At 39.3% G+C, this 27,692-nt stretch overlaps 1 protein-coding gene across 1 annotated transcript; it reads right to left on the bottom strand.

Annotated features, from left to right (window-relative positions):
• Window positions 1-355: 355 nt before the first annotated feature.
• LOC133754293 (vomeronasal type-2 receptor 116-like) lies at window positions 356-27,692 on the bottom strand (the record flags this gene model as incomplete). Its single annotated transcript, XM_062184762.1, has 6 exons — window positions 27,423-27,692; window positions 26,248-27,054; window positions 25,335-25,562; window positions 24,871-24,994; window positions 9,496-10,368; window positions 356-384 (listed from the first exon to the last, which is right to left on the bottom strand). Coding segments are annotated over exons 1-6 (2,262 nt in total), but the record flags the coding sequence as incomplete, so codon positions are not given.

Raw genomic sequence — 27,692 nt, 5'->3', positions numbered from 1 at the left:
ATAATGATAGGAAGAAATACAAGATACAGATTGCAAAAAAATTATGATAAGAATACTTAGAAGTAATCAAATGCAAACGCATGAACTACTGAAATCCATGTAGGACATAAAAGAAAATCTCTCTCATGAAAACAAAATGTTAAGGAGTAAACAAAAAGAAATGAAGAATTCAATAGGACAAATAAAACACAGTTGAGAGCCTTAAAAACAGAATAAGCAAGGTGGAAGAGAGAATATCGGACTTAGCAGACAGAGCACAGGAAATATACAGTCAAACCAAGGACAGGAGAGGAAATTAGAAATATATAAAAATATTGTTAGGAATATACAGGATACTATTAAAAAACCCAACATTTGAGTTCTTGGAGTTCCTGAAGGCATGGAGAGAAAGAATTAGAAGGCCTTTTTATTGAGATACTAGCAGAAAATTTCCCAGGTTTGGAGAAGGAAAGAGAAATCCAAGTACAGGAAGCACATAGAACCCCCAACAAATGTGACCAAAAGAGATCCTCCCCGTGACACATTGTAATCAAACTCACCACAGTGAACCATAAAGAAAAGATTCTAAAATGTGCAAGAGAGAAACACCAGATTAATGTCAGAGGATCTCCAATTAGACTCACAGCTGACTTCTCATCAGAAACCCTGAGGGCTAGGAGGGAATTGTGAGATATAGTCCAAGTACTAAGAGAAAAAACCTGCCATCCCAGAATATTATATCCTGCAAAGCTCTCATTTGTGAATGAAGGTGAAATACACACCTTTCGTAGCAAACAGAAATTGAAAGAATTTCTCACCACTTATCCAGCCTGCAAAAGATGCTTAAAGATATATTACACACAGAAACATGGTCATCAATATGAAAGAAGAAAAAGGAAGAAAAACTCTAATAAAATATCACAGGAAGTTCAAAGTATATACTAGAAGTATCTTTGCAAAATGGCAAGGCAAAGTCACTATTTATCAATAATCACATTGAGTGAAAATGGCCTCAACTCTCCAGTTGAAAGACACAGACTGGCTGAATGGATTAAAAAACAAAACTATCTATTTGCTGCTTAGAAGAACCACATCTTTCCAACAAAGGAGCATGCAGATTGAAAGTGAAAGGTCGGAAAAAGATATTCCATGCCAACAGAAACCAAAAATAACTGGTGCTGCCATCTTAATATCAGACAAAATAGACCTTAACAGAAAAAATGTTAAAAGAGATAAAGAGGGGGCACTATATAATGATTAGGGGATCAATTCAACAGGGAGATGTATGTATTATAAATGTATATGCACCTAATTACAGGGCACTGGGCTATTTCAAAGATATATTAAGGGACTTAAAGGGAGACTTAGAATAGTTTTGGCAGACTTCAATACTCCACTTTCAGCAATTGACAGATCAACCAGACAGAAAATCAACAAGAAAACAGCAGATTTAATTGACACTTTAGACCAAATGGATCCAATAGATATCTACATAACTTGTCATCCTACACTTGAAGAATACACATTCTTCAGCAGTGCATGGAACTTTTTCTAGGATTGACCACACACTAGGCCATAAAGCAAGTCTCAGCAAATTCAAAAGAATCGAAATCATACCATGCATCTTCTCAGAGCACAGTGGAATTAAGCTGGAAATTAGCAACTCAGGAACTACTAGAACATATACAAACACATGGAGATTAAACAAAATGCTCATGAATGAAAACTGGGTTCTAAAATAAATCAAAAGAGAAATCAAAAACTTTCTGGAAGTAAATGAGGAAAACAGCAAAACATATCAAAACTTATGAGATACAGCAAAAGTAGTGTTAAAGATATTCCATGCCAACCGAAACCAAAAATAACTGGTGTTGCCATCTTAATATCAGACAAAATAGACCTTAACAGAAAAAATGTTAAAAGAGATAAAGAGGGGCACTATATAATGATTAGGGGATCAATTCAACAGGGAGATGTATGTATTATGTATGCTATTCAATATAGTTCTGGAAGTTTAGCTAGAGCCATTAGGCAAGAAGAAATTAAAGGATATAAATTGGGGAGGAAGAACTCAAACTATCCCTCTTAGCAGATGATATGATTCTTTATTTAGGGGGTCCAAAGAACTCTACTAAGAGACCATTGGAATTCATAGAAGAGTTTGTCAAAGTAGCAGGATATAAAATCAATGCAGAAAAAGCAAACACCCTTTGTCTGCATAGGCAATGCCATGGGTGAGAAGGAACTTCTAAGATCAATCCCATTCTCAATAGCTACCAAAACAATAAAATGCCTTGGAATAAAGTAAAACAAGGACATCAAAGACCTCTCTGATGAGAATTACAAAATCTTAAAGAAATAAATAGAAGAGGACACCAAAAAATGGAGAAATTTTCCATGCTCATGTTTTGGAAGAATCAGAATCATCAACATGTTCATTCCCCCAAAAGCAGTTTATAGATTCAATGCAATACCAATCAAAATACTAAAAGACATTCTTCTGAGATCTGGAAAAAGTGATGCTGAAATTCATAGGGAGGCACAGGAGACCTTGAATAGCTAAAGCAATCTTGTACAACAAAAACAAAGCCGGAGGCATCACAATACCAGATTTTAGAACATACTACAGGGAAGTTATTATCAAAACGGCATGGTACTTGTACAGAAACAGATGGATAGACCAATGGAACAGAAAACAAACACCGGAAATCAATCCAAACATATACAGCCAACTTATATTTGGTCAGGGATCCAAAACCAATTCCTGGAGCAAGGACAGTCTATTCAACAAATGGTGCTGGGAAAACTGGATTTCCTCATGCAGAAGCATGAAGGAAGATCCATACCTTACACCTTACACAAAAATCCAATCAACATGGATTAAAGATCTAAATCTATGACCAGATACTAGCAAATTATAAGAGAACATCAGAGAAACCATACAAGATATAGGCACAGGCAAAGACTTCTTGGAAAAGACCCCAGAAGCACAGGGAGTCAAAGCCAAAGTTAACAATTGGGATTACATCAAATGAGGAGTTTCTGTACTGCAAAAGAAACAGTCAGGAAAGTGAAGAGGCAACCGACAGAATGGGAAAAAAAATATTTGCAAGCTATGCAACCAATAAAACTTTAATAAACAGAATCTACAAAAGAGATCAAGAAAATCCACAACAACAAAACAAATAACCCACCTAAGAGATGGGCCAAGGACCTCAATAGACATTTTTCTTAAGAGGAAATCCAAATGGCCAACAGACACATGAAAAAAATGTTCAGGATCATTAGCTATCAGGGAATTGCAAATCAAAACCTCAATAAGGTTTCACCTCACCCCGGTGAGAATGGCTCACATTCAGAAATCTACCAACAACAGATGCTGGAGAGGATGTGGGGAAAAAGGGACACTAAGCCACTGTTGGTGGGAATGCAAACTGGTTAAGCCACTATGGATGTCAGTCTGGAGATTCCTCAGAAACTTGAATATAATCCTACCATACAATCCCACCAACCCACTCCTTGGAATTTACGCAAAGGAAATTTAACTGGTAAATAAAAGAGCTGTCTGCACCTCAATGTTTATTGCAGTTGAATTCACAATAGCTAAGACCTGGAATCAACCTAAATGCCCATCAACAGTAGACTGGATAAAGAAATTATGGGATAAGTACTCTATAGAATACTATACAGCAGTAAAAAATGAAACCCGGTCATTTGCAACAAAATGGAAAGGAATCTGGAAAACATCATGCTGAGTGAAATAAGCCAGTCCCCAAGGGACAAATATCATATTTTCTGTCTGAAAGGTGATGACTAACTGAGCACCTGAAAGGAAACCTTTTGGAGTGAAATGGACACTATGAGAAACAGTGTCGTTATCAGCCCTTGTCCTGACTGTTGAGGAACAATTTACTACTTTATTCTTTGAGGATTTTTTTTTGTTCTACTTAATAGCATTGAATGAACTCCTTAATTAACACGCAATTATTTTTAGGTGTTTAAATTTAACTGTAGGCTGGCGCCGTGGGCCAACAGGCTAATCCTCTGCCTAGTGGCACCAGCACACCAAGTTCTAGTCCTGGTCGGGGTGCCGGTTTTTGTCCCAGTTGCCCCTCTTCCAGGCCAGCTCTCTGCTATGGCCCAGGAGTGCAGCAGAGTATTGCCCAAGTGCTTGGGCCCTGCACCCCGTGGGAGACCAGGATAAGCACCTGGCTCCTGCCTTCGGATCAGCGTGGTGCACCGGCCACAGCGCACCGGCCCCGGCAGCCATTGGAGGGTGAACCAATGGCAAAGGAAAACCTTTCTCCCTGTCTCTCTCTCTCACTGTCCACTATGCCTCAAAAATAAAAAATAATAAATTTAACTGTAAAGAGGGAATAACAGTGGTAATAAGAAAGGGAGGAGATACACAGTTCAGCACATGCTCACTCAGACTTACCATTAATGGTAGAGTTCAAAACATGCCAGGGGATTCCAATTCAATCCCATCAAGGTGGCATGTACCAATGCCATCTCACTAATCAGCGTGATCAATTTCAGTTCATAATTTATCATAATTATAGGACTAAGAGTCAAAGAGATCACATAAAGAAGACTAGTGTCTGCTAATACTAACTGATAGAATTTAAAAGGAGATAATGGGCCGGCACCGCGGCTCACTAGGCTAATCCTCCACCTTGCGGCGCTGGCACACTGGGTTCTAGTCCCGGTCGGGGCACCGATCCTGTCCCGGTTGCCCCTCTTCCAGGCCAGCTCTCTGCTGTGGCCAGGGAGTGCAGTGGAGGATGGCCCAAGTGCTTGGGCCCTGCACCCCATGGGAGACCAGGATAAGCACCTGGCTCCTGCCATCAGATCAGCACGGTGCACCGGCCGCAGCGCGCTACCGCGGTGGCCATTGGAGGGTGAACCAACGGCAAAAGGAAGATCTTTCTCTCTGTCTCTCTCTCACTGTCCACTCTGCCTGACAAAAAGAAAAAAAAAAGGAGATAATGATCCAACATGGGAAGCAGGATACACTGTAGACTCATAGAATGGCAGTTTCCTAAATAGCACTCTAGCCTCAGAATCAACCCTAAGGCATTCAGATCTGGCTAAAAATCCCATGAGAGTATTTCAGGCATGGAAAGCCAAGACACTCTGGCAAAAAAAATGAGCTAAATGAAAGATCTCTGTGAGTGAGATCCCAGCGGAAAGAATGGGCCATCAAAGAAGGAGGTAACTATCTCTGAAGGGAGGACAGAACTTCCACTTTGACTGTGGCCTTGTCTAAATAAGATAGGAGTTCGTGAACTCATGAGGCTTCAATAGCCTTGGCAGCTCATGACAAGAGCCTTGGGTGATTACTGACATCATAATTAAGAGTGTAAATTATTAAATTGACAACAGGAGTCACTGTGCACATATTCCCCAAGTAGGATCTCTGTCCTTAATATTTTATACTATGTGAATTAATGGTATAACTAGTACTCAAACTGTACTTTATACTTTGTGTCCCTGTGTGGGTGCAAAGTGTTCAAATCTTTACTTAGTATATACTAAATTGATCTTCCGTATATAAAGATAATTGAAAATGAATCTTGATGTGAATGGGATGGGAGAGGGAGTGGGAGATGGGATGGTTGTGGGTTGGAGGCTGGTTATGGGGGGGGGAAGCCAATCTAATCCAAAAGTTGTATTTTGGAAATTTATATTTGTTAAATAAAAGTTAAAAAAATTAGCACCCACATAGATTCATCAATTTTTTATTAAACTTTTATTTAATGAATATAAATTTCCAAAGTACAGCTTATGGGTTACAATGGCTTCCCCCTCCCAAAACTTTCCTCCCACCCACAACCCTCCCCCCTCCCGCTCCCTCTCCCCTTCCTATCACATCATGATTCATTTTCAATTCTCTTTGTATACAAAAGATCAGTTTAGTATATATTAGGTAACGATTTCAACAGTTTGCCCCCATATAGCAACACAAAGTGAAAAGAAAAGAAAAAAAAATACTGTTGGAGTACTAGTTATAGCATTAAATAAGAGTGTACAGCACATTAAAGACAGAGATCCTACATAATATATTTTTTTAAATTAATTTTCTATGCCATTTCCATTTTAACACCAGGGTTTTTTTTTTTCATTTCCAATTATCTTTATATACAGAAGATCAATTCAGTATATAATTAGTGAAGACCTCATCAATTTGTACCCACACAGAAACACAAAGTGTAAAAATACTGTTTCAGTACTAGTTATAGCATCACTTCACATTAGACAACACATTAAGGACAGATCCCACATGGGATGTAAGTACACAGTGACTTCTGTTGCTGACTTAACAATTTGACACTCCTGTTCATGGCGTCAGTAATCTCCTTAGGCTCTAGTCATGAGTTGCCATGGCTATGGAAGCCTTTAGAGTTCGCTGACTTTAATCTTATTCCTATAGGGTCATAGTCAAAGTGGAAGTTCTCTCCTCCCTTCGGAGAAAGGTACCTCCTTCTTTGATGGCCCCGTTTTTTCCACTGGGATCTCACTCACAGAAATCTTTCATTTAGGTCTTTTTTTTCCCATGATATCTTGGCTTTCCATGCCTACTATACTCTCATGGGCTCTTCAGCCAGATCCGAATGCCTTGAGGGTTGATTCTGAGGCCAGAGTGTTGCTTAGGTTCACTCACCAAATGGCCACTACTGCTGGTACAATGCGCTGATCCAAATCCAGGACAAAACCGGCACCCCAACTGGGACTAGAACCCGTTGTTCCGGTCCCGCAGGTGGAGGATTAGCCTAGTGAGCCAGGGCATTGGCTGGTTTTACTTTATCCTTTATAAATACTTGGATTTATTTGCCTTAAGGATACTACTGAACAGTAACTGGGAACAGGCCAATTTCACATTGACTGGAAAAATCAATGCAAATGCGTTTCTTTTTAATCAAATGAACAAGCCTATCGTACAACAGACAACTCATGAAAGGCAAGTAAGGAAATAATATACTATTCAGATAATACATAAACATATGTTCTAGCTATGAATGATAGAAATTATAATCAGAGACATCATTGGCATGTTAACTCAGGACATAGTTTTTGCAAGTAAAAATAAAAACTTCAGTTCCAGTGATTTTGCCTTTAAACACACACATATACACAATTGTTTTAAAATGCAAGGACTCAGTTACCAATTGACATGCATATTAGAAGACACACATGCTGGGACCGGTGCCATGGCTCACTTGGTTAATCCTCTACCTGTGGCACCAGCATCCCATATGGGCACTGGGTTCTAGTCCCGGTTGCTCCTCTCCCAGTCCAGCTCTCTGCTGTGGCCCAGGTGGGAAGTGGAGGATGGCCCAAGTGCTTGGGCCCCTGCAATCACATGGGAGACCAGGAAGAAGCACATGGCTCCTGGCTTCAGATCGGTGCAGCACCAGCTGTAGCAGTCATTTGGGGAGTGAACCAATGGAAGGAAGACATTTCTCTCTGTCTCTCTCTCTCACTGTCTGTAACTCTACCTGTCAAATAAGATAAAAAAATAGTTCCTTGCAAAAATTAAGAGTGGGAATAAGAGAGGGGGTTGGAAGAAGTGAGAGATTGTGAACACAAGGGAGTGTTAGGTGGGAGGCATTGCTATGCTACTACATCTGCATATATGTAATTCATGAGACTTGTACACCTTAACTAAAATTTGAAATATAAACACATTGAGTAACTTACAAACAAGAAAATATATTTTAAAATGCAGATGTACCAACAAAATATAAGTAATTCATGAACAATGCAGATAGGATATAAGGGACATTTCTGCACAGATAAATATATGACCAGAGGGCATTACAAAGGATGCTAATCAGCAATAAGCATGGACAAACTATTCCACACCAGAAGGAGCCACCACTTCACATCCACTCCATGGCTCAAGTACATTTCAAACTTTTCAAAGTGATGGAGAAGCCATAGAGAATTTGGAACCTTCAACCATGATAGTGTTACTGTTACAACACATACGGTATGGAAGACAGTTGTCACCTCCTTAGCAAATTCAACATAAAGTTCATTTATGACCAAAACATTTCATACCTAATAGTGCATTCACAAATTATAAAATACATAAAAATCTTTGTACATCAGTGCTTGTCTCCACACAGCCAATGTTGGAAACAACACACAAGTGAGTATATGGTTAACTGGAGACACAAAATTCAATGAATTACTACAAGGAATTATCAGCTTGTCATGAAAAATGTAGATACCTGAAATAATGTGGATTCTCCTTGAAAAGGCCATGCAAAATAAAAGGTTGCCTAAAACCACAGAATCCATTACTTAATTTATAAAAATCCCGCAGGACCATAAAACCTATAGAAACAGAAACAGATTGGGGGTTGTGTGACTGGAAAGAGAAGGAACTGCAAGTAACCATAAATGGATAAGGAATTTGATTTGTAGTGATAAAAATATTTTAAAATATGACATAGATGATTGTCACACAAAAGAGTGAAATGTCTAAATGAAATTAGTTCAGTTTAAAAATGTTATTTTGTTGAATTATTTTCTGCTCAAGATTAAAAATCGTTTTCTTATGTTTGGTATTGGCAAAAGTAAATCTAAACCCAAAATCAATAATAAAAAGAAATGAACAGGTGGAAAAGAAGTTTGCAGAATCCTTCTACCTACATATAATGAAAACTTGGTGTGTGATTATCACATCATTTCAAATCAATATGAAATGATATATAATTAAGGAATGTCTGGACAATGTGTTATACACATTAAAATGATTTAACATGTCTAATGGTTGCACTGAAAATATTCCAACTCTATTATAAAGCCCACATTAATATAGACTGTAATGAATGAAAACAGTAAACAAACTTATAATTCATTTTATTAAAATATGAATATTACAGTGTTGACTAGCTGACAATGCAAATAAAGTAATACAATTTTCAAGGAGAGCCTTTATCTGAGCTGTGTTGTGTTTGTGAACATAAAACCCAGGCTAAGAAATTTATACACAGCATTATTTTGAAGAGGAGGATTGGGGACAGTGTGAGGGTGTAGTGGATATAACCATCACCTGTAACCCCGACATCCCATGTGGGTGCCAGTTCATACCCTGGCAGCTCCACTTGCAATCCAGCTCCCTGTTGATGATCAAGAGAAAGCAGTGGAAGATGGCCTACACCTTTCCATCCCTGACACTCACATGGACACCTGAATTGATCTACGTGCTTTGGCATGAACCATCACTAGGCCACTGTAGATATCTTCAGAGTCTATCACCACATGCAAGGTTTCTTCCACTCTCCCTTTCTTGTCTGTGAATTGGTCCTTCAGAACAAAAATATTTTAAGAGAATTATAAATTGTTCATAAGGAGGTTACATTCTGCAAGCTATTTTATAACATCAGAATGCAAAATTTGCTTTATAAATCTTACTTTCTCTCCATTGAAAACTGAGAGAGCCTTAAGAGCCACTCTTCAGAACATCTGATTCCTTGGGAACTATTCTATCCCTTAATCCTTTCAAAGCATTGTTCTCAGGTCTGAAGAGAATAATGTAGCACTTGGGGAGAAAGATGCAGCCCAGGAGTCCTGCACTGGAGGCCAAGATGGAGAAGACCTCCACAGCCACCATGACCTTCCCCTTGGTGCTGTGGTAGACAGGCAGGAAGGTCACCCAGACACTGCAGAACACCAGCATGCTGAAGGTCAGGAACTTGGCTTCATTGAACGTGTCAGGCAGATTCCTGGCTAGGAAAGCCACAGTGAAGCTGGCCAGGGCCAAGGAGCCCAGGTAGCCCAGGACACAGTAGAAGGCAGTGACTGAGCCCTTGTTGCACAGCAGGATGATGTGTCCATGCTCAGAGTGTGCATCTGTGTCAACAAAGGGAGGAGAAGTCCCAAGCCAGATGGCACAGAGAGCCAGTTGGATCAGGGAGCAGATGGGAATAATGGAGTTAGGTGCCCCTGATAGCAGCCAGTGTCTCATCCTTCTCCCTGGGGCAGTGACCTTGAAGGCCAGAACCACAGTGATAGTTTTGGCCAAGACAGTGGAAACAGCCACAGTGAACACCACTCCAAATGTGGTCTGCCCTAGGACACAGGTGGTTGTGTTGGGACGACCAATGAACAATAAGGAGCAGAGGAAGCAGAAGATGAGGGCAATGAGCAGGATGTAGCTTAGACAACGATTGTTGGCCTTGACTATGGGAGTGTCTCGGTGCGTCACAAAGACCCCAAGAACCATAGAGGTGAGGACAGAGAAGCACAGAGCTGTGCAGACCAGAGTCTTTCCTAAGGGGTCATCATAAGCCAGGAAGGCCACAGCTTTGTGCAGGCAGCAGTCTCGCTCTGTGTTGGCATATTGATGATCCAGACACTTCACACACTGGTGCATATCTGGTGAAAAATGCATAATAACATCATCGCAAGTTCAGTTATTTCTGATTCACAAAGTCCTTCTGGAATTCCCAACTAGCTATTTTATTTTTAGTTTTTTCAACTTTATTTAAGAAATACAAATTTCCAAAGTACAACTCTTGGATTATAGTGGCTTTCCCCCACATAACCTGCCTCCCACACACAACCATCACATCTCCCACTCCCTCTCCCATCATATTCTTCTTCAAGATTCATTTTCAATTATCTTTACATACAGAAGATCAATTTAGTACAGTTTAGGAGGATAGTCCTTATTTGATGTTTAAGACAGCATACAAAAATGACATCTAGGACATTATCGGCCATTATTAATGCCCATCTTCCTCCTGTGAGCCAGAGTTATTAATTCCTCTCCCGAAGTGCCTTCCATACTGATGAGTACATGCTGTTTTTGTCCTAACAATGACCTAAGGCTTATTCCCTGAACTTACTCATGGTGCTTTAAAAACATACCTTAACATGTGTCTTATTAACATCACAAATTACTTCTTCATGGTTTCTTCAGATTGGGAATTAGGGATCAAGATGCCAGGGGATTCCATGTGTGGTGAGGGCTTCTCTGCCCTTATGCATGGCACATTCTTGCTGCATCCTCACTTTGAACAAGAGCAAGCTGCAGACCTTGTTTTTTTCTTTTTAAATTTTTATTTAACATATGCATTTTTTCATAGATAGAGCGTTAGGAATATAGTGATTCTTTCCCCCCCATAACTTCCCACCCGCAACCCTCCCCTTTCCCACTCGCTCTCCCCATCCATTCCCATCAAGATTCATTTTTAATTTTCTTTATATACAGAAAATCAGTTTACTATATATAAAGATTTCAACAGTTTGCCCTCACATAGCAACACAAAGTGAAAAATACTGTTGGAGTACTAGTTATAGCATTAAATAAAAGTGTACAGCACATTACTGACAGAGATCCTACATGATATTTTTTAAAACAATTGATTAATTTTCTATGTAATTTCCAATTTAACACCAAGTTTTTTTTCATTTTCAATTATCTTTTTATATAGAAGATCGATTCAGTATATACTAAGTAAAGATTTCATCAGTTTGCACCCACACATAAACACAAAGTGTAAAAATACTGTTTTAGTACTAGCTATATCATTACTTCACATTGGAAAACCCATTAAGGACAGATCCCACATGGGACATAAGTACACAGTGACTCTTGATTTTTTTAACTTTTATTTAATGAATATAAATTTCCAATGTACAAATTATGGAATACAATGGCTTCCCCCTCCCATAACGTCCCTCCTACCCACAACCCTCCCCTCTCCCGCTCCCTCTCCCTTTCCATTCACACACTCTTGATGTTGATTTAACAATTTAACACTCTTGTTTATGGTGTCAGTAATCTCCCTAGGCTCTAGTCATGAGTTGCCGAGGCTACGGAAGCCTTTGGGGTTCGCCGACTTCAATCTTATTCCGACAGGGTCATAGTCAAAGTGGAAGTTCTCTCCCTTCTTCAGGGCAAGGTACCTCCTACCTTGATGGCCCCGTTCATTCCACTGGGATCACACTCGCCGAGATCCTTCATTTAGGTCTTCTTCCTCTTCTTCTTTTTTTTTCCCAGAGTGTCTTGTCTTTCCATGCCTAAAATACTCTCATAGGCTCTTCAGCCATATCAGAATGCCTTAAGGGCTGATTCTGAGGCCAGACTGCTATTTAGGACATCTGCCATTCTATGAGTCTGCGGTGTCTCCCCCTTCCCATGTTGGATCGTTCTCTCCCTTTTTGATTTTTTTTGACAGGTAGAGTGGATAGCAAGAGAGAGAGAGAGACAGAGAGAAAGGTCTTCCTTTTTGCTGTTGGTTCACCCTCCAATGGCCACTGTAGCTGGCGCATCTCACTGATCCAAAGCCAGGAGCCAGGTGCTTCTCCTGGTCTCCCATGGGGTGCAGGGCCCAAGCACTTGGGCCATCCTCCACTGCCTTCTCGGGTCATAGCAGAGTGCTGGCCTGGAAGAGGGGCAACCAGGATAGAATCCAGCGCCCCAACCAGGACTAGAATCTGGTGTGCCAGCGCTGCAAGGTGGAGGATTAGCCTGTTAAGCCAAGGCACCGGCCCCTTTTTGATTTTATCAGTTAGTATTAGCAGACATTATTCTTGTTTGTGTGATCCCTTTGACTCTTAGATCTATCAGTGTGATCAATTATGAACTGAAATTGATCACATGGACTAGTGAGATGGCATTGGTACATGCCACCTTAGTGGGATTGTATTGGAATACCCTGGCACGTTTCTAACTCCATCATTTGGGGCAAGTCTGATTGAGCATGTCCCCAATTGTACATCTCCTCCCTCTCTTTTTTTCATTCTTATATTTAACCAGGATCAATTTTCAGTTAAAATTTAAACACCTAAGAATAATTGTGTGTTAATTACAGAGTTCAACCACTAGTACTAGAACAAAAAATACTAAAATGGATAAAGTATTACATTGTACATCTAGAGTCAGGACAAGAGCTGATCAAGTCACTGTTTCTCATAGTGTCCATTTCACTTCAACAGGTTTCCCCTTTGGTGCTCAGTTAGTTGTCAACTGTCAGGGAAAACAAATGATATTTGTCTCTTTGGGACTGGCTTAATTCACTCAGCATGATATTTTTCAGATTGCTCCATCTTGTTGCAAATGACCGGGTTTCGTTGTTTCTTACTGCTGTATAGTATTCTATGGAGTACATGTCCCATAATTTCTTTATCCAGTCTACTGTTGATGGGCATTTGGGTTGGTTCCAGGTCTTAGCTCTTGTGAATTGAGTTGCAATAAACATTAATGTGCAGATGCTTTTTTATTTGCCAAATTAATTTCCTTTGGGTAAATTCCAAGGAGTGGAATGGCTGGGTTGTATGGTAGGGTTATATTCAGGTTTTTGAGGAATCTCCAGACTGACTTCCAGAGTGGCTTAACCAGTTTGCATTCCCACCAACAGTGGGTTAGTGTCCCTTTTCCCCCACATCCTCTCCAGCATCTATTGTTGGTAGATTTCTGAATGTGAGCCATTCTCACTGGGGTGAGGTGAAACCTCATTGTGGTTTTGATTTGCATTTCTCTGATTGCTAGTGATCTTGAACATTTCTTCATGTGTCTATTGGCCATTTGGATTTCTCTTCGGAAAGATGTCTGTTGAGGTCCTTGGCCCATCTCTTAAGTGGGTTGTTTGTTTTGATGTTGTGGAGTTTCTTGATTTCTTTGTAGATTGTGGTTATCAACCCTTTATCTGTTGCGTAGTTTGCAAATATTTTTCCCATTCTGTCGGTTTCCAGGAATATAGTGATTCTTTCCCCTACAGCATCCTCGTTCATCCCAACTCCCATCCCATCTCCCTCTCCTTCTCCCAACTCCTTCATTATGGTTCATTGTTCATTTGATTTTATATACAGAGGACGAACTCCATAGTAAGCAAAGATTTCAACAGTTTGTATCCATGCAGACACAGAACATATAGAGTACAGTTTAGGGAAAAATTTGCAGTCGTTTCTCATAGTATAACTCATTATGGATGGAGGTCCTACATGGGGAATAAGTGCACAGTGACTTCTGTTGTTCCTTTAGCAATTAACACTCTTATGTATGACATCACTGACCACCCGAGGATCTTACCATGCATTGCAAAATCTATGGGAGCCTGGGCGGAGCCAAGATGGCTGATAGTTCGGACGTGCGCCCATAGTCTGGGAAAATTTCGTTTCATAAAACTGGAATTACTCTAGCCTCAGGAAAAGACTCAAGAAAAAAACTGCAGAGGAAATGCTTCCGGATCTAGTGGATGTGACACAGAGGACCTACAGGGAGCCCACCGCGTGGAAGCCCCACCGCGGGAGCTGAACCGAAGAATCACTCCAGTGCAGGAACCGGAGGTAAGACAAAAGCCTCAGAAACACGAGACATTGGTGGGGAAAGGCAGAGGCCTCTCTCTGCACTTGAGCAACACAAAGAACAGGCACCATTTTACATATGTAAAGCAGAAACGAGTACACAAACTCAGTAACTTTGGGTCTATGGTGAAACTTGAGAACACATTGAGGGCTGCATAAACTCTTTGTGTGGTCCCAGGGGTAGATCAAACTAATACTCACAGAGGCCAGATTTCAACTACCCTCAATTCCACTCAGCCATTCGGAATTACTTCCCAACTGAGTCAAAAAAGAGAGAGAGAGAGAGAGAGAGAGAGAGAGATCCAGCAAGGAGCAAGGGAGAGAACAATCTGGGTGAGTCACTTTTTGCACAGCCTTAAACCTGAAGAACCAAGCAGAGCTCTCTGGCCACACCCATCACAGCCTCTAAGGATCCATCAAAGCAGACAGCCCACTTAGAGGCATAGTATAATGAGAAAAAAACACCACAGGAAAAAAAAAACCATAAATTATCTCCAACATGCCAAACAACAAACGCAAAAACCAAGCTAACAGGAACAAGGAAGACACTATGACGCCCCCAAATGAACAAGATACCCCAATACAAGCTTAGGAAGATGAAGAGATAGAGGAAATGCAAGAAGCAAATCTCAAAAAATTGCTAAGAACATTAAGAAGTTCTCACAAACAAATTCTTGAACTACAGAAATTCTTAATGGACAAGATAGAAAATCTCTCTTGTGAAAATGAAATATTAAGGAGGAATCAAAATGAAATGAAACAACTACTAGAACATGAAACTGTGATAGTGACAAGAAACCATAATGAATGAAGAACTCAATAGATCAAATGACAAACATATTAGAGAGCCTTAAAATCAGAATGGGTAATGCAGAAGAGAGAATATCGGAATTAGAAGACAGATAACAGGAAAGGAAACAGTCAAATCAAAGAAAAGAAGAAATAAGAAATCTAAAAAATACTGTCAGGAATCTACAGGATACTATTAAAAAACCCAACATTTGTGTTCTAGGAGTTCCTGAAGGCATGGAGAGTGAGAAAGGATTCGAAGGCCTTTTCAGTGAGACACTAGCAGAAAATTTCCCAGGTTTGGAGAAGGACAGAGACATCCTAGAACAGGAAGCTCATAGAACCCCTAATAAACATGACCAAAAGAGATCCTCACCACGACACATTGTAATTAAACTCACCACAGTGAAACATAAAGAAAAGATTTTAAAATGCGCAAGAAACATCAGACCACTCTCAGAGGATCCCCAATTAGACTCCAGCTGACTTCTCATCAGAAACCTTACAAGCGAGGAGGGAATGGCGAGATATAGCCCAGGAACTATGAGAGAAAAACTGCCAACCCAGAATATTATATCCTGCAAAGCTCTCATTTGTGAATGAAGGTGAAATAAAACCTTTCACAGCAAACAGAAATTGAAAGAATTTGTTGCCACTCTTCCAGCCCTGCAAAAGATGCTTCAAGATGTGTTACATACAGAAACACAGAAACACGGTAGCCAATATGAAAGAAGGTAAAGGAAGGAAAACTCACAGCAAAAGATCACAGGAATCTCAAACCATATGTTAGAAAATATCTTTGGCAAATGACAGGGCAAAGTTACAGCTTCTCAATAGTCACATTGAATGTTAATGGCCTGAACTGACCAGTTAAATGAAAGCAATTGGCTGATTGGGTTAAGGAACATAACCCATCTTTTTGCTGCTTACAAGAAACTCATCTTTCCAACAATGATGCATACATACTGAAAGTGAAAGGCTGGAAAAAGATATACCATGCCAACAGAAATGAAAAAAGAGCGGGCGTAGCTATCTTAATATCGGACAACATAAACTTTACCACAAAAACTGTTAGGAGAGACAAAGATGGGCACTATTTAATGATTAAGGGATCCATTCAACAGGAAGATATAACGATTATCAATGTATATGCACCTAATCCCAGGGCACCAGCTTATTTAAAAGACTTGTTAAGGGACTTAAAGGGAGACTTAGACACCAATACAATAGTTCTGGGGGACTTTAATTCACCACACTCAGAGATAGAAAGATCATAGGACAGAAGATCAACAAGGAGACAGCAGATTTAAATGACACTATACCCCAAATGGATCTAACAGATATCTACAGAACATTTCATCCTACATCTAAAGACTTTACATTCTTCTCAGCAGTACATGGAACCTTGTCTAGGATTGACCACATACTAGGCCATAAAGCAAGTCTCAGCAAATTCAAAAGAATTAGAATCATACCATGCAGCTTCTCAGACCACAAAGGAATGAAATTGGAAATTAGCAACTCGGGAATCCCTAGAGCACGTAGAAACACATGGAGATTGAACAACATGCTCCTGAATGAACAATGGGTCATAGAAGAAATTAAAAGAGAAATCAAAAATGTTCTGGAAGTAAATGAGGATAAAAGCACAACATACCAAAACCTATGGGATACAACAAAAGCAGTGTTAAGAGGAAAGTTTAAATCAATAGGTGCCTACATCAAGAAATTGGAAAGGCACCAAATAGATGAACATTCAAGTCATCTCAAGGATCTAGAAAATCTGCAGCAAAGCAAACCCAAACCCAGTAGGAGAAGAGAAATATTTAAAATCAAAGAATAAATCAACAATTTGAATCCAAATAAACATTACAAAAAATCAGCCAAACAAGGAGCTGTTTTTTTTGAAAAAATAAACAAATTGACACCCCATTGGCCCAACTAACTAAAAAAAGAAGAGAAAAGGCCCAAATCAATAGGATCAGAGATGAAAAAGTAAACGTAACAACAAACACCACAGAAATACAAAAGAATCATCAGAAATTAATACAAGGACTTGTATGCCAGCAAACAGGGAAATCTATCAGAAATGGACAGATTCTTGGACACATACAAGCTACCTAAATTGAGCCAGGAAGATATAGAAAACCTAAACAGACCCATAACTGACACCGAAATTGAAACAGTAATAAAGGCCCTCCCAACAAAGAAAAGCCCAGGGCCAGATGGATTCACTGCTGAGTTCTACCAGACATTTAGAGAAGAACTAACTCCAATTCTTCTCAAACTATTCAAAACAATCGAAAAAGAGGGAATCCTCCCAAATTCTTTCTGTGAAGCCAGCATCACCTTAATTCCTAAGCCGGAAAAAGATGTAGCAATGAAAGAGAATTGCAGACCAATATCCCTGATGAACATAGATGCAAAAATACTCAATAAAATTCTGGCCAATAGAATGCAACAACACATCAGAAAGATCATCCACCCAGACCAAGTGGGATTTATCCCTGGTATGCAGGGATGGTTCAAGGTTCACAAAACAATCAACGTAATACACTACATTAACAGACTGCAGAAGATAAACAATATGATTCTTTCAATAGACGCAGAGCAAGCATTTGACAAAATACAACACCCTTTCATGATGAAAACTCTAAGCAAACTGGGTATGGAAGGAACATTCCTCAATACAATCAAAGCAATATATGAAAAACCTATGGCCAGTATCCTTTTGAATGGGGAAAAGTTGGAAGCATTTCCACTGAGATCTGGTACCAGACAGGGATGCCCACTCTCACCACTGCTATTCAATATAGTTCTGGAAGTTTTAGCCAGAGCTATTAGGCCAGAAAAAGAAATTAAAGGGATACAAATTGGGAAAGAAGAACTCAAAATATCCCTCTTTGCAGATGATATGATTCTTTATTTAGGGGACCCAAAGAACTCTAAGAGACTACTGGAACTCATCGAAGAGTTTGGCAAAGTAGCAGGATATAAAATCAATGAACAAAAATCAACAGCCTTTGTATACACAGACAATGCCACGGCTGAGGAAGAACTTCTAAGATCAATCCCATTCACAATAGCTACAAAAACAATCAAATACCTTGGAATAAACTTAACCAAGGACGTTAAAGATCTCTACGATGAAAACTACAAAACCTTAGAGAAAGAAATAGAAGAGGATACCAAAAAAATGGAGAAATCTTCCATGCTCATGGATTGGAAGAATCAATATCATCAAAATGTCTATTCTCCCAAAAGCAATTTATACATTCAATGCAATACCAATCAAGATACCGAAGACATTCTTCTCAGATCCGGAACAAATGATGCTGAAATTCATATGGAGACACAGAAGACCTCGAATAGCCAAAACAATCTTGTACAACAAAAACAAATCCAGAGGCATTACAATACCAGATTTCAGGACATACTACAGGGCAGTTGTAATCAAAACAGCATGGTACTGGTACAGAAACAGATGGATAGACCAATGGAACAGAATAGAAACACCAGAAATCAATCCAAACATCTACAGCCAACTTATATTTTATCAAGCATCCAAAACTAATGCCTGGAGTAAGGACAGTCTATTCAATAAATGGTGCTGGGAAAATTGGATTTCCACGTGCAGAAGCTTGAAGCAAAACCCCTACCTTTCACCTTACACAAAAACTCACTCAACATGGATTAAAGACTTATATCTACAACCCGAAACCATCAAATTATTAGAGAGCATTGGAGAAACCCTGCAAGATACAGGCACAGGCAAAGACTTCTTGGAAAAGACCCCAGGAGCACAGGCAGTCAAAACCAAAATTAACATTTGGGATTGCATCAAATTGAGAAGTTTCTGTACTTCAAAAGAAACAGTCAGGAAAGTGAAGAGGCAACTGACAGAATGGGAAAAAATATTTGCAAACTATACTACAGATAAAGGGTTGATAACCAGAATCTACAAAGAAATCAAGAAACTCCACAACAACAAAACAAACAACCCACTTAAGAGATGGGCCAAGGACCTCAACAGACATTTTTCTTAAGAGGAAATCCAAATGGCCAACAGACACATGAAAAAATGTTCAAGATCACTAGCAATCAGAGAAATGCAAATCAAAACCACAATGAGGTTTCACCTCACCCCGGTGAGAATGGCTCACATTCAGAAATCTACCAACAGCAGATGCTGGAGAGGATGTGGGGAAAAAGGGACACTAACCCACTGTTGGTGGGAATGCAAACTGGTTAAGCCACTATGGGAGTCAGTCTGGAGATTCCTCAGAAACCTGAATATAACCCTACCATACAACCCAGCCATTCCACTCCTTGGAATTTATTCAAAGGAACTTAATTTGGCAAATAAAAAGCCATCTGCACATTAATGTTTATTGCAACTCAATTCACAATAGCTAAGACCTGGAACCAACCCAAATGCCCATCAACAGTAGACTGGATAAAGAAATTATGGGACATGTACTCCATAGAATACTATACAGCAGTAAGAAACAACGAAACCCGGTCATTTGCAACAAGATGGAGCAATCTGGAAAACATCATGCTGAGTGAATTAAGCCAGTCCCAAAGAGAAAAATATCATTTGTTTTCCCTTATCGGTGACAACTGAGCACCAAAGGGGAAACCTGTTGAAGTGAAATGGACACTAGAAGAAACAATGACCTGATCAGCTCTTGTCCTGACTCTAGATGTACAATGTATTACTTTATCCTTTTTAAGATTTGTTGTTGTTGTTGTAGTTGTTGTTCTAGTACTAGTGGTCAAACTCTGTAATTAACACACAATTATTCTTAGGTGTTTAATTTTAACTGAAAAATGATCCCTGTTAAATATAAGAGTGTAAAAGGAGAAGGAGGAGATGTATAATTTGGGACATGCTCAATAGGACTTGCCCCAAATGGTGGAGATAGAAATACTCCAAGGAATTCCAACACAATCCCATCAAGGTGGCATGTACCAATGCCATCTCACTAGTCCAAATGATCAATTTCAGTTCACAATTGATGGCTCTGATAGGTCTAAGAGTCAAGGGGATCACACAAACAAGAGAAGTGTCTGCTAATACTAAATGACAGAATCAAAAAGGGAAAGATCCAACATGGGAAGCGGGATACAAAGCAGACTGATAGAATGACAGATGTCCTAAACAACACTCTGGCCTCAGAATCAGCCCTTAAGGCATTCGGATCTGGCTGAAGAGCCCATGAGAGTATTGTAGGCATGGAAAGCGAAGATACCATGGAAAAAAAAAGAGGAGCACCTAAATGAAAGATCTCTGTGAGTGTGATCTCAGTGGAAAGAACGGGGCCATCAAAGAAGGAGGTACCTTTCTCTGAAAGGAGGAGAGAACTTCAACTTTGACTATGACCCTATCGGAATAAGACCAAAGTCAGCGAACTCTAAAGGCTTCCATAGCCCTGGCAACTCATAACCAGAGCCTAGGGAGATTACTGACGCCATGAACAGGAGTGTCAAATTGTTAATTCAGCCACAGGAGTCACTGTGTACTTACATCCCCTGTGGGATCTGTCCTTAATGTGTTGTCTAATGTTCAGTGATTCTATAACTAGTGCTGAAATAGTATTTTTACACTTTGTGTTTCTGTGTGGGTACAAACTGATGAGATCTTTACTAATTATATACTGAATCGATCTTCTGTATATAAGGAGAATTGGAAATGGAAAAAAAACCTGGTGTTAAATTGGAAATGACATAGAAAATTAATTAATTTAAAAAATATTATGTAGGATCTCTGTCTTTAATGTGCTGTACACTGTTATTTAATGCTATAATTAGTACTCCAACAGTATATTTTTCGTTTCGTGTTGCTATATGGGGGCAAAGTGTTGAAGTCTTTTCCTAATATATACTAAACTGATCTTCTGTATATAAAGAGAATTGAAAATGCATCTTGATCTGAATGGAAGGGGAGAGGGAGCAGGAAAGGGGAGGGTTGCGGGTGGGAGGAAAGTTATGGGAGGGGGGAAGCCATTGTAACCCATAAGCTGTACTTTGGAAATTTGTATTCATTAAATAAATGTTTAATAAATGAAAAAAAATCTATGGAAGCCTTTTGTGAACATAGACTAAGTCAGTATTTTGACATGGCCATAAGCAAAGTGGATGCTCTCTCTGCCCTTCAGAGAAGAGAATATCTTTCTTAGATGACACTTTCTTTCCTTTGAGGTCTTACAGAGATCCTCAGCATAGGCTTTTTTTTGTTGTAGAGTCTTGGCTTTCCTTGCCCACAATGAGTCCTTATGTTAATGGTGCTATTCACTCTGTGCTCTCATGGCCTCATCAACTACCCAAGGGTCCCAGTCTTTGTTTTCAATAAGTGTTTATTTATTTCTTTATAATTTACTTGAATGGCGAGTCCCAAAAGAGGAGAAGTAGGACTGAGGGAGAGGGAGAAGGACAGAGGACAGGGGAAAAGAGGGACGGAGAAAGGGTGAGATGGAAAAGGAGAAAGGGAGAGACATTCTACCTGGTGATTCACACCCCAGATGGCTGCAATATCTGGATCTGAGCCACTACGAAGCCAGAAACTGGGAACTTCTTCTGGGTCTCCTACCTGGGTGTGCACTCAAAAACTTGGGCCATTTTATGCTGCTTTCCCAAGCATCAGCAGAGAGCTGGACTGGAGGTGAAGCAGCTGGGACTGGACCTGCTGCCCAGTTGGGATGCTGGCATCCCAGCCAGAGGCTTCAACTTCTATGCCACAGCACCAGCCCCAGGTTCCCACTCTTAGTAATATGGACTGGGAAATTTACTTTGTGAATGTTGGGTGCACAGAAAGCACACAACCATGTCACTAAAGCACATCTCTCTTAGATAGCATCTGTATTAAGTCATTCTAGGCACCAGCACTGATTGAGAGAACACCATTGGAAGGCAGGTTTTCAAGTTCCAGAGAAACACAGAAGAGCTGTACACTTGATACCAGTTGGATTAGTTGCCACCCTTGAGCATGTTTCCATCAAGGAACACCCTAGGACGCTGCCTGTAATCAAAGTCAGTCTGTAGTTCACCTTGAACCCTACTGGCATATTTCTACTTTCTTGCCATTTTATCCTTGAACATGAATTTTCACTCCAGGTCTCTCAGGATTCTCTTCTTTTCTATATATTACTCCATTGTTGCCTGATGTCTCAACTTTTAGATGTCTTCCAACATTTAGTTAGTCTTAGCTTTGGATATTTCATACTTTTGAGACATTACATGTGTCATCTTTCATTGCTTCATTTTCCATAACTGGTAATAAAAATATCTGTTCTGTGTGTTTAATCATGTATTCCAGCTCTACTTAGCTCAATTATTGATTCACTAGTGTCATTATACCATCCCAGTATCAGTTGAAAATGATGCCACTTGTATATCTTCCTTTTTAGTAAGTTGCATATCTTTCTTTTTTGATAATGTGCACAGAGCAGTCTCCTAGGTAATTTCCTGCAGAAGTTACATTCTTTCTTCAACTTTATATCTAATCTTCAACCATAAGTTCCATGTTTTTTAGCATTCTAAAATACTCTTTTTTTAAAACATTTATTTAATGAATATAAATTTCTAAAGTTCAGCTTATGGATTACAATGGCTTTCCCCCCACAACTTCCCTCCCACCCGCAACCCTCCCCTTACCCGCTCCCTCACCCCTTCCATTCACATCATCATTCATTTTCATTTCTCTTATATACAGAAGATCAGTTTAGTATATATTAAGTAAAGATTTCAACAGTTTGCACCCACATAGAAACACAAAATGAAAAATACTGTTTGAGTACTACTTATAGCATTAAATCACAATGTACATTGCATTAAGGACAGAGATCATACATGGGAGTAATTAACAATTTGACGCTCTTGTTTATGGCATCAGTAATCTCCCTAGGCTCCAGTCATGAGTTATCAAGGCTATGGGAGCCTTTTGAGTTCACCGACTCTTATCATATTTAGCCAAGGTCATAGTCAAAGTGGAAGTTCTCTCCTCCCTTCAGAGAAAGGTACCTCCTTCTTTGATGACCCATTCTTTCCACTGGGATCTCACTCATGGAGATCTTTCATTTAGGTCATAAAATACTCTTTAGGGTTAAAAACTGATCCTTCTTTTTGGCATTTTTGAGTTGTTTTGTTCTTTGTTTACAATTCTTAGATCACTTAGATTTTATTAAATGTTTTTCTTCAGTTATGCTAATTCTTATTACTATTTGTCAGGGACTATAAACTGAATTACATTGCATGCAAAGCTTGGGGAATGATGTAACCTATTTTAAAAAATACTGTCAAATTTACCTTGTTGAGATTTCAAATTTGTGAATTTATTTCAACAATAGTGTCTTACAATTTCATTTTGCTCAACTATCTGGCAGTATTTGATCAAACAAGTTAAGATGATGCTGTAGAAAAAACAGAATTTTTGCACTCACCTGTTCCCTACAGGAATTCAAACCAGATTTCCTTTCCTATGTGAATGTTTGGCAAAAGTCATCTGAAATGTTTTTATCACAATAAAAGTATTGGGAATTATTGTAAAAACTGTGAGGATATTTGGATGTTTCAAATATTTCTCAATATATTTCATAATATTCCTATCTGGAAATTTCTGAATTTCTTTGGTATTCTTCAATGTATCACTGTTAAATAATTAATATGTTCTAATATTAGTATTTTTTACATCTGCAGAGACTTCCTCAGCTCTCTTTGTTAATACATACAACACACACACACACACACACAAAGCATAATCTTGTTTTTCTTACTGTTCCTTCTTGCTGAGGTTCATAAAATTTGCTTGTTTTTTGATTACCAACTTTAAATTCTTCCAATTTTTATTTACTTCAGTTTCCTATAATGTCCGCATCCTATCTTTAAGGACTTGTGTTGAATTTGCTGTCATTGACCTATCTTGCTATGCATACTTTTTACCATGGATGTCAGCCTGTGTTCTTTTGAAATAGATTTTATACATGTGTATATGTCTGTAAGCATATGAATGTTCTTGAGGATTCATATTTTGAGCAGCAATGGTTTTTCTCAAAGGCTAAGGGTAGCTCCATTTAGGATATTTTATGAGTATTATCCCTTGTGACATAATGTCTGATTTCTAAGATCATTTTGCATATAACACATAGTACATTAGAGTTGTGCTTTCTCACTCCAAGCATGCTGCACCTCAGTTTGGTGAAAGCACTTTTATCTATACATGAACAAGTAACACAGACATGAATTTACCTATACTGAATTAGCACATACACCACACTATTGCCAGGGATTGTACTCTGTTGACAGAATCTGTCACTTTCACCAGTAAGTTTAAAATAATTAGAATGAAACTAAAAATTTGGTGAAAATAACTACACATGCAACACAAGCAAAAATTGAAAATCTTCATGATGCATGTGATGATAGCCTATTCCTGCTTCATGGAACAAATCTGAGAAATCCTACACTGCTTTATGGTGTGAATATTCTCCAACATTGGTTTCATTCATTTTTTACTATACACATCATCCTGAACTCCAACATGGTCAGCCTTCCAGGGACACTTAGTCTTTCATATGATTTCACAAACACTACATGAAGTAGAGCGTACTGTGGGAAGTTTTATTCTTTTGAGGATTATTACTGATTATAAGGATTAATTTCTACTGAAGGAGGGAAGGATTTTCTCAGCAGTCATATTCCACATTTTATATTTCCATGGAGAATTGGAAATTCTAAGAAACAGGTGTTAACTTCTCCACAAGGGTGGCACTGACTTACCTGTCTGATTGGAAATCTCATTCTCAAGACAAGGTGTGCAATCAAAACAACAGGTAGGCTTTCCCTCCAGAGGGGCTTTCCTGAATCCAGGGCTGCAACTCACACTGCATACTGAGCGTGGAGTCTGAGCAAAATCAGATGAGCATTGGTCAGAGTTGGGGCTGTTTCTTAAGTTCCAAGTAGAGGGTTTTCAAGTCCTGTACAACCTATTCACTTAAATTGCAAACACCTATTTATGACACAATGACAGCATGCAATTTGATTTTCTAAAATAAATGGAATCAAAATATGTGGAGGAATAAGTGTGTGTACTGCCCATCTGCAGACATAAGAAAGTATTTATATTGGAAGAGGAGTGGTTAAGGTCTCTAAATGTCTTATTAATAAGCCATGTCAAATAAATCCCCATACCAGTTTGGGGGTAACAATATGCATTGTGAACCTTATGATCAGATCCAACGTACCTCTGTAATTCCTGTGGCCCACTCTATCAAATTCTCAGAGAGAGACAACTGTTGGCTCTGTGGAACATATGGGGAAAACTGTCCTACTGTAACCTTATGTCCAACACCATACGGAAAATTCCAAAAGTTGAGAATGTCGTATTCAGCTTCCAAATTTCTCTTGTGATTCAAATTCACTAGGTCACCAGCAGGATTGGTAAATTGGAGGTTCTTCAGAAATGGGTGCAACTGAAAAAATGCATCATATTCTCATGAAGACTGCCCAAGTGAGAACACACCAAACCCAGGTTAGAGAAAGCCTCTCTTTGTCTGTGATCACAAATAAACAAAGGAACCTTTTTAGAGCCTCCCAACAAAATAAAATAAAATAAACCTGATGAGAACTACATCAAAGTAAGTATGACTTCACTCATTTTCATCCAAAAACAATGGCAATCAAAAATATCGAGCTGTGAAATTCAGACCATTTCCAACTGTGGAGTCCAAGCTACCAACACTCACTCATTTTCTCAGTGTACCTAGGACAACCATCTGTAATAAAGTTAGCAGAATAAAAAATTGTGCAAATTATATGAGATCTATTCATTGTAGATGAACATCCTCAGCAACAATGGACACTAAAATATAATTATTATACTGCTGAGATTGAAAACAGAATGACACTCTCTAGGTATTTCAAATCCAAAATTAAATTGACAGGATGGGTGAGTACTCTTTAACACAGCATTAATGCTTATCCAAATTACTTTCCCACTTGTCAATGGAACCCTGTCTTTAATGACATATAACAGGCACAGGCTCATTTATATCTTGTGACTGCAGAAAGGATCCTAAGCTACTTGGTTTGAGCACCTGCAGAAGCTCTTAAGGGGTCACTTCAGGAGTACATGTCATGCAATGGAAAAAAAATTACCTGCCAGGGAGAAAATGCCACCTTTGCCCCCTTGTTCCCTGGCTGTAATTCTAACTCTTGTAGAAGCATCTCATGTACACTGTGGGCCACAGCATACACAGCATTGTATATGTTGTAACTCCCATCACTCATGGTCATATCAAAATGATGAAGAGGCAATGATTCCAAGGAGGCATTCAGTGGACAGTTCTGCAAAGTTTTGCAGGACGCCCCAGAAACTTTGCAACCAAAAGCCAATAACCAGAATCTAGAGAGGTAAATGTCTTCTGGGTATTTGGAAGGGTTGGCTGTCCGAAGAAAGTTTTTGAAAGCAGAGATCTCACTATGGTGGTGTGAAAAGATCAGAGTCCCATGGAATGAGTGGAGCAGGAAATGTTCTTCAGAATTGGCAAAATCCCACTGTGAGGTGGTGACCCAAACTTTCCATGTCATTAAACGTTCCCATGTTTCAAAGCTGACACCTATGAGTGAATCAGTGTCACAGAAAAGAATCACCACATTTGCTGATGATTTTATGATTTGGATATGATACGGCCAGGGAAATGAAGAACGTGACTTCTCAGTGGCTGGGATCAATTCCACAAAGTCTACACAGATGCCATTCTTCTGCATCTCGACTTTCAAATCAGACATAAACTGAATACCTTTTGGGAGGTCTGAGATGGCCAAACCCACCCAGGTCCAGCCAAAATAGAGCATCAAGGAGACCATGCCAAGGGCCAGAGAAGTATCTTTGGGTGCCATCTGATAGAGGGAAGGAAACTGACCACTGTCACTCAGAAGCGGTTCAAAAGACCCAAGAGTCAGCTAAAGGAAAATGCAAGAAATCTGTGTAAGGTTATTGCCATAGTGTGTAATCTTATTCTTGAAAAAATCAAGCAGATGATGGGAGTGTCAGAAGATTTTAGAATATTTCATTTTTCTCATCCCTCCTGCATGATAACTTCCTAGTTCCCAAGACAGTAGATTCACAGCTTGAGGGAAACATTTCTCCTTTTCACTCACCCACACCTCTGCTTCAGAATAAATGTGGCTAATCCATCTATCCTCTGCATTCCTTCTGTTTAGATCACCCACTGTGGCAAATGTATAAGGTCACTGCCGCTTAAATGTTTGGGTTAAATAAGGCACCTAAGTTGATGTTCTTTTTCCCTCTCTTTTCCTTACACACTCACCTGTGGAATTTTGTAGAGTTCCAGCAGTGTCCCCATTTGGACAGCAATGCTTGTTCCTGATATTATTGCTACAGACTTGCTCTGTTTCCTACATGTGTAATTAGGAACATCCTTTTCCAGGCCCGCAAGCCAGATGAAGGGATTCTCTATCACCCTCATGTCACTGTGCATGACATTATAGAGATCAAATCCCAAGGTCATGTTGGGTAAAAGATGAGGGTTCTTGTTGATCTCCTCAATAGCAAAAACCAAGGCCAGAACATACTGGTA

This window comes from Lepus europaeus (genome assembly GCF_033115175.1).
Source record: "Lepus europaeus isolate LE1 chromosome 20 unlocalized genomic scaffold, mLepTim1.pri SUPER_20_unloc_1, whole genome shotgun sequence".
NCBI classification, from domain to species: Eukaryota; Metazoa; Chordata; class Mammalia; order Lagomorpha; family Leporidae; genus Lepus; species Lepus europaeus.
Note: the sequence above shows the minus strand (reverse complement) of the source record. Positions and strands in the feature narration are given on the sequence as shown.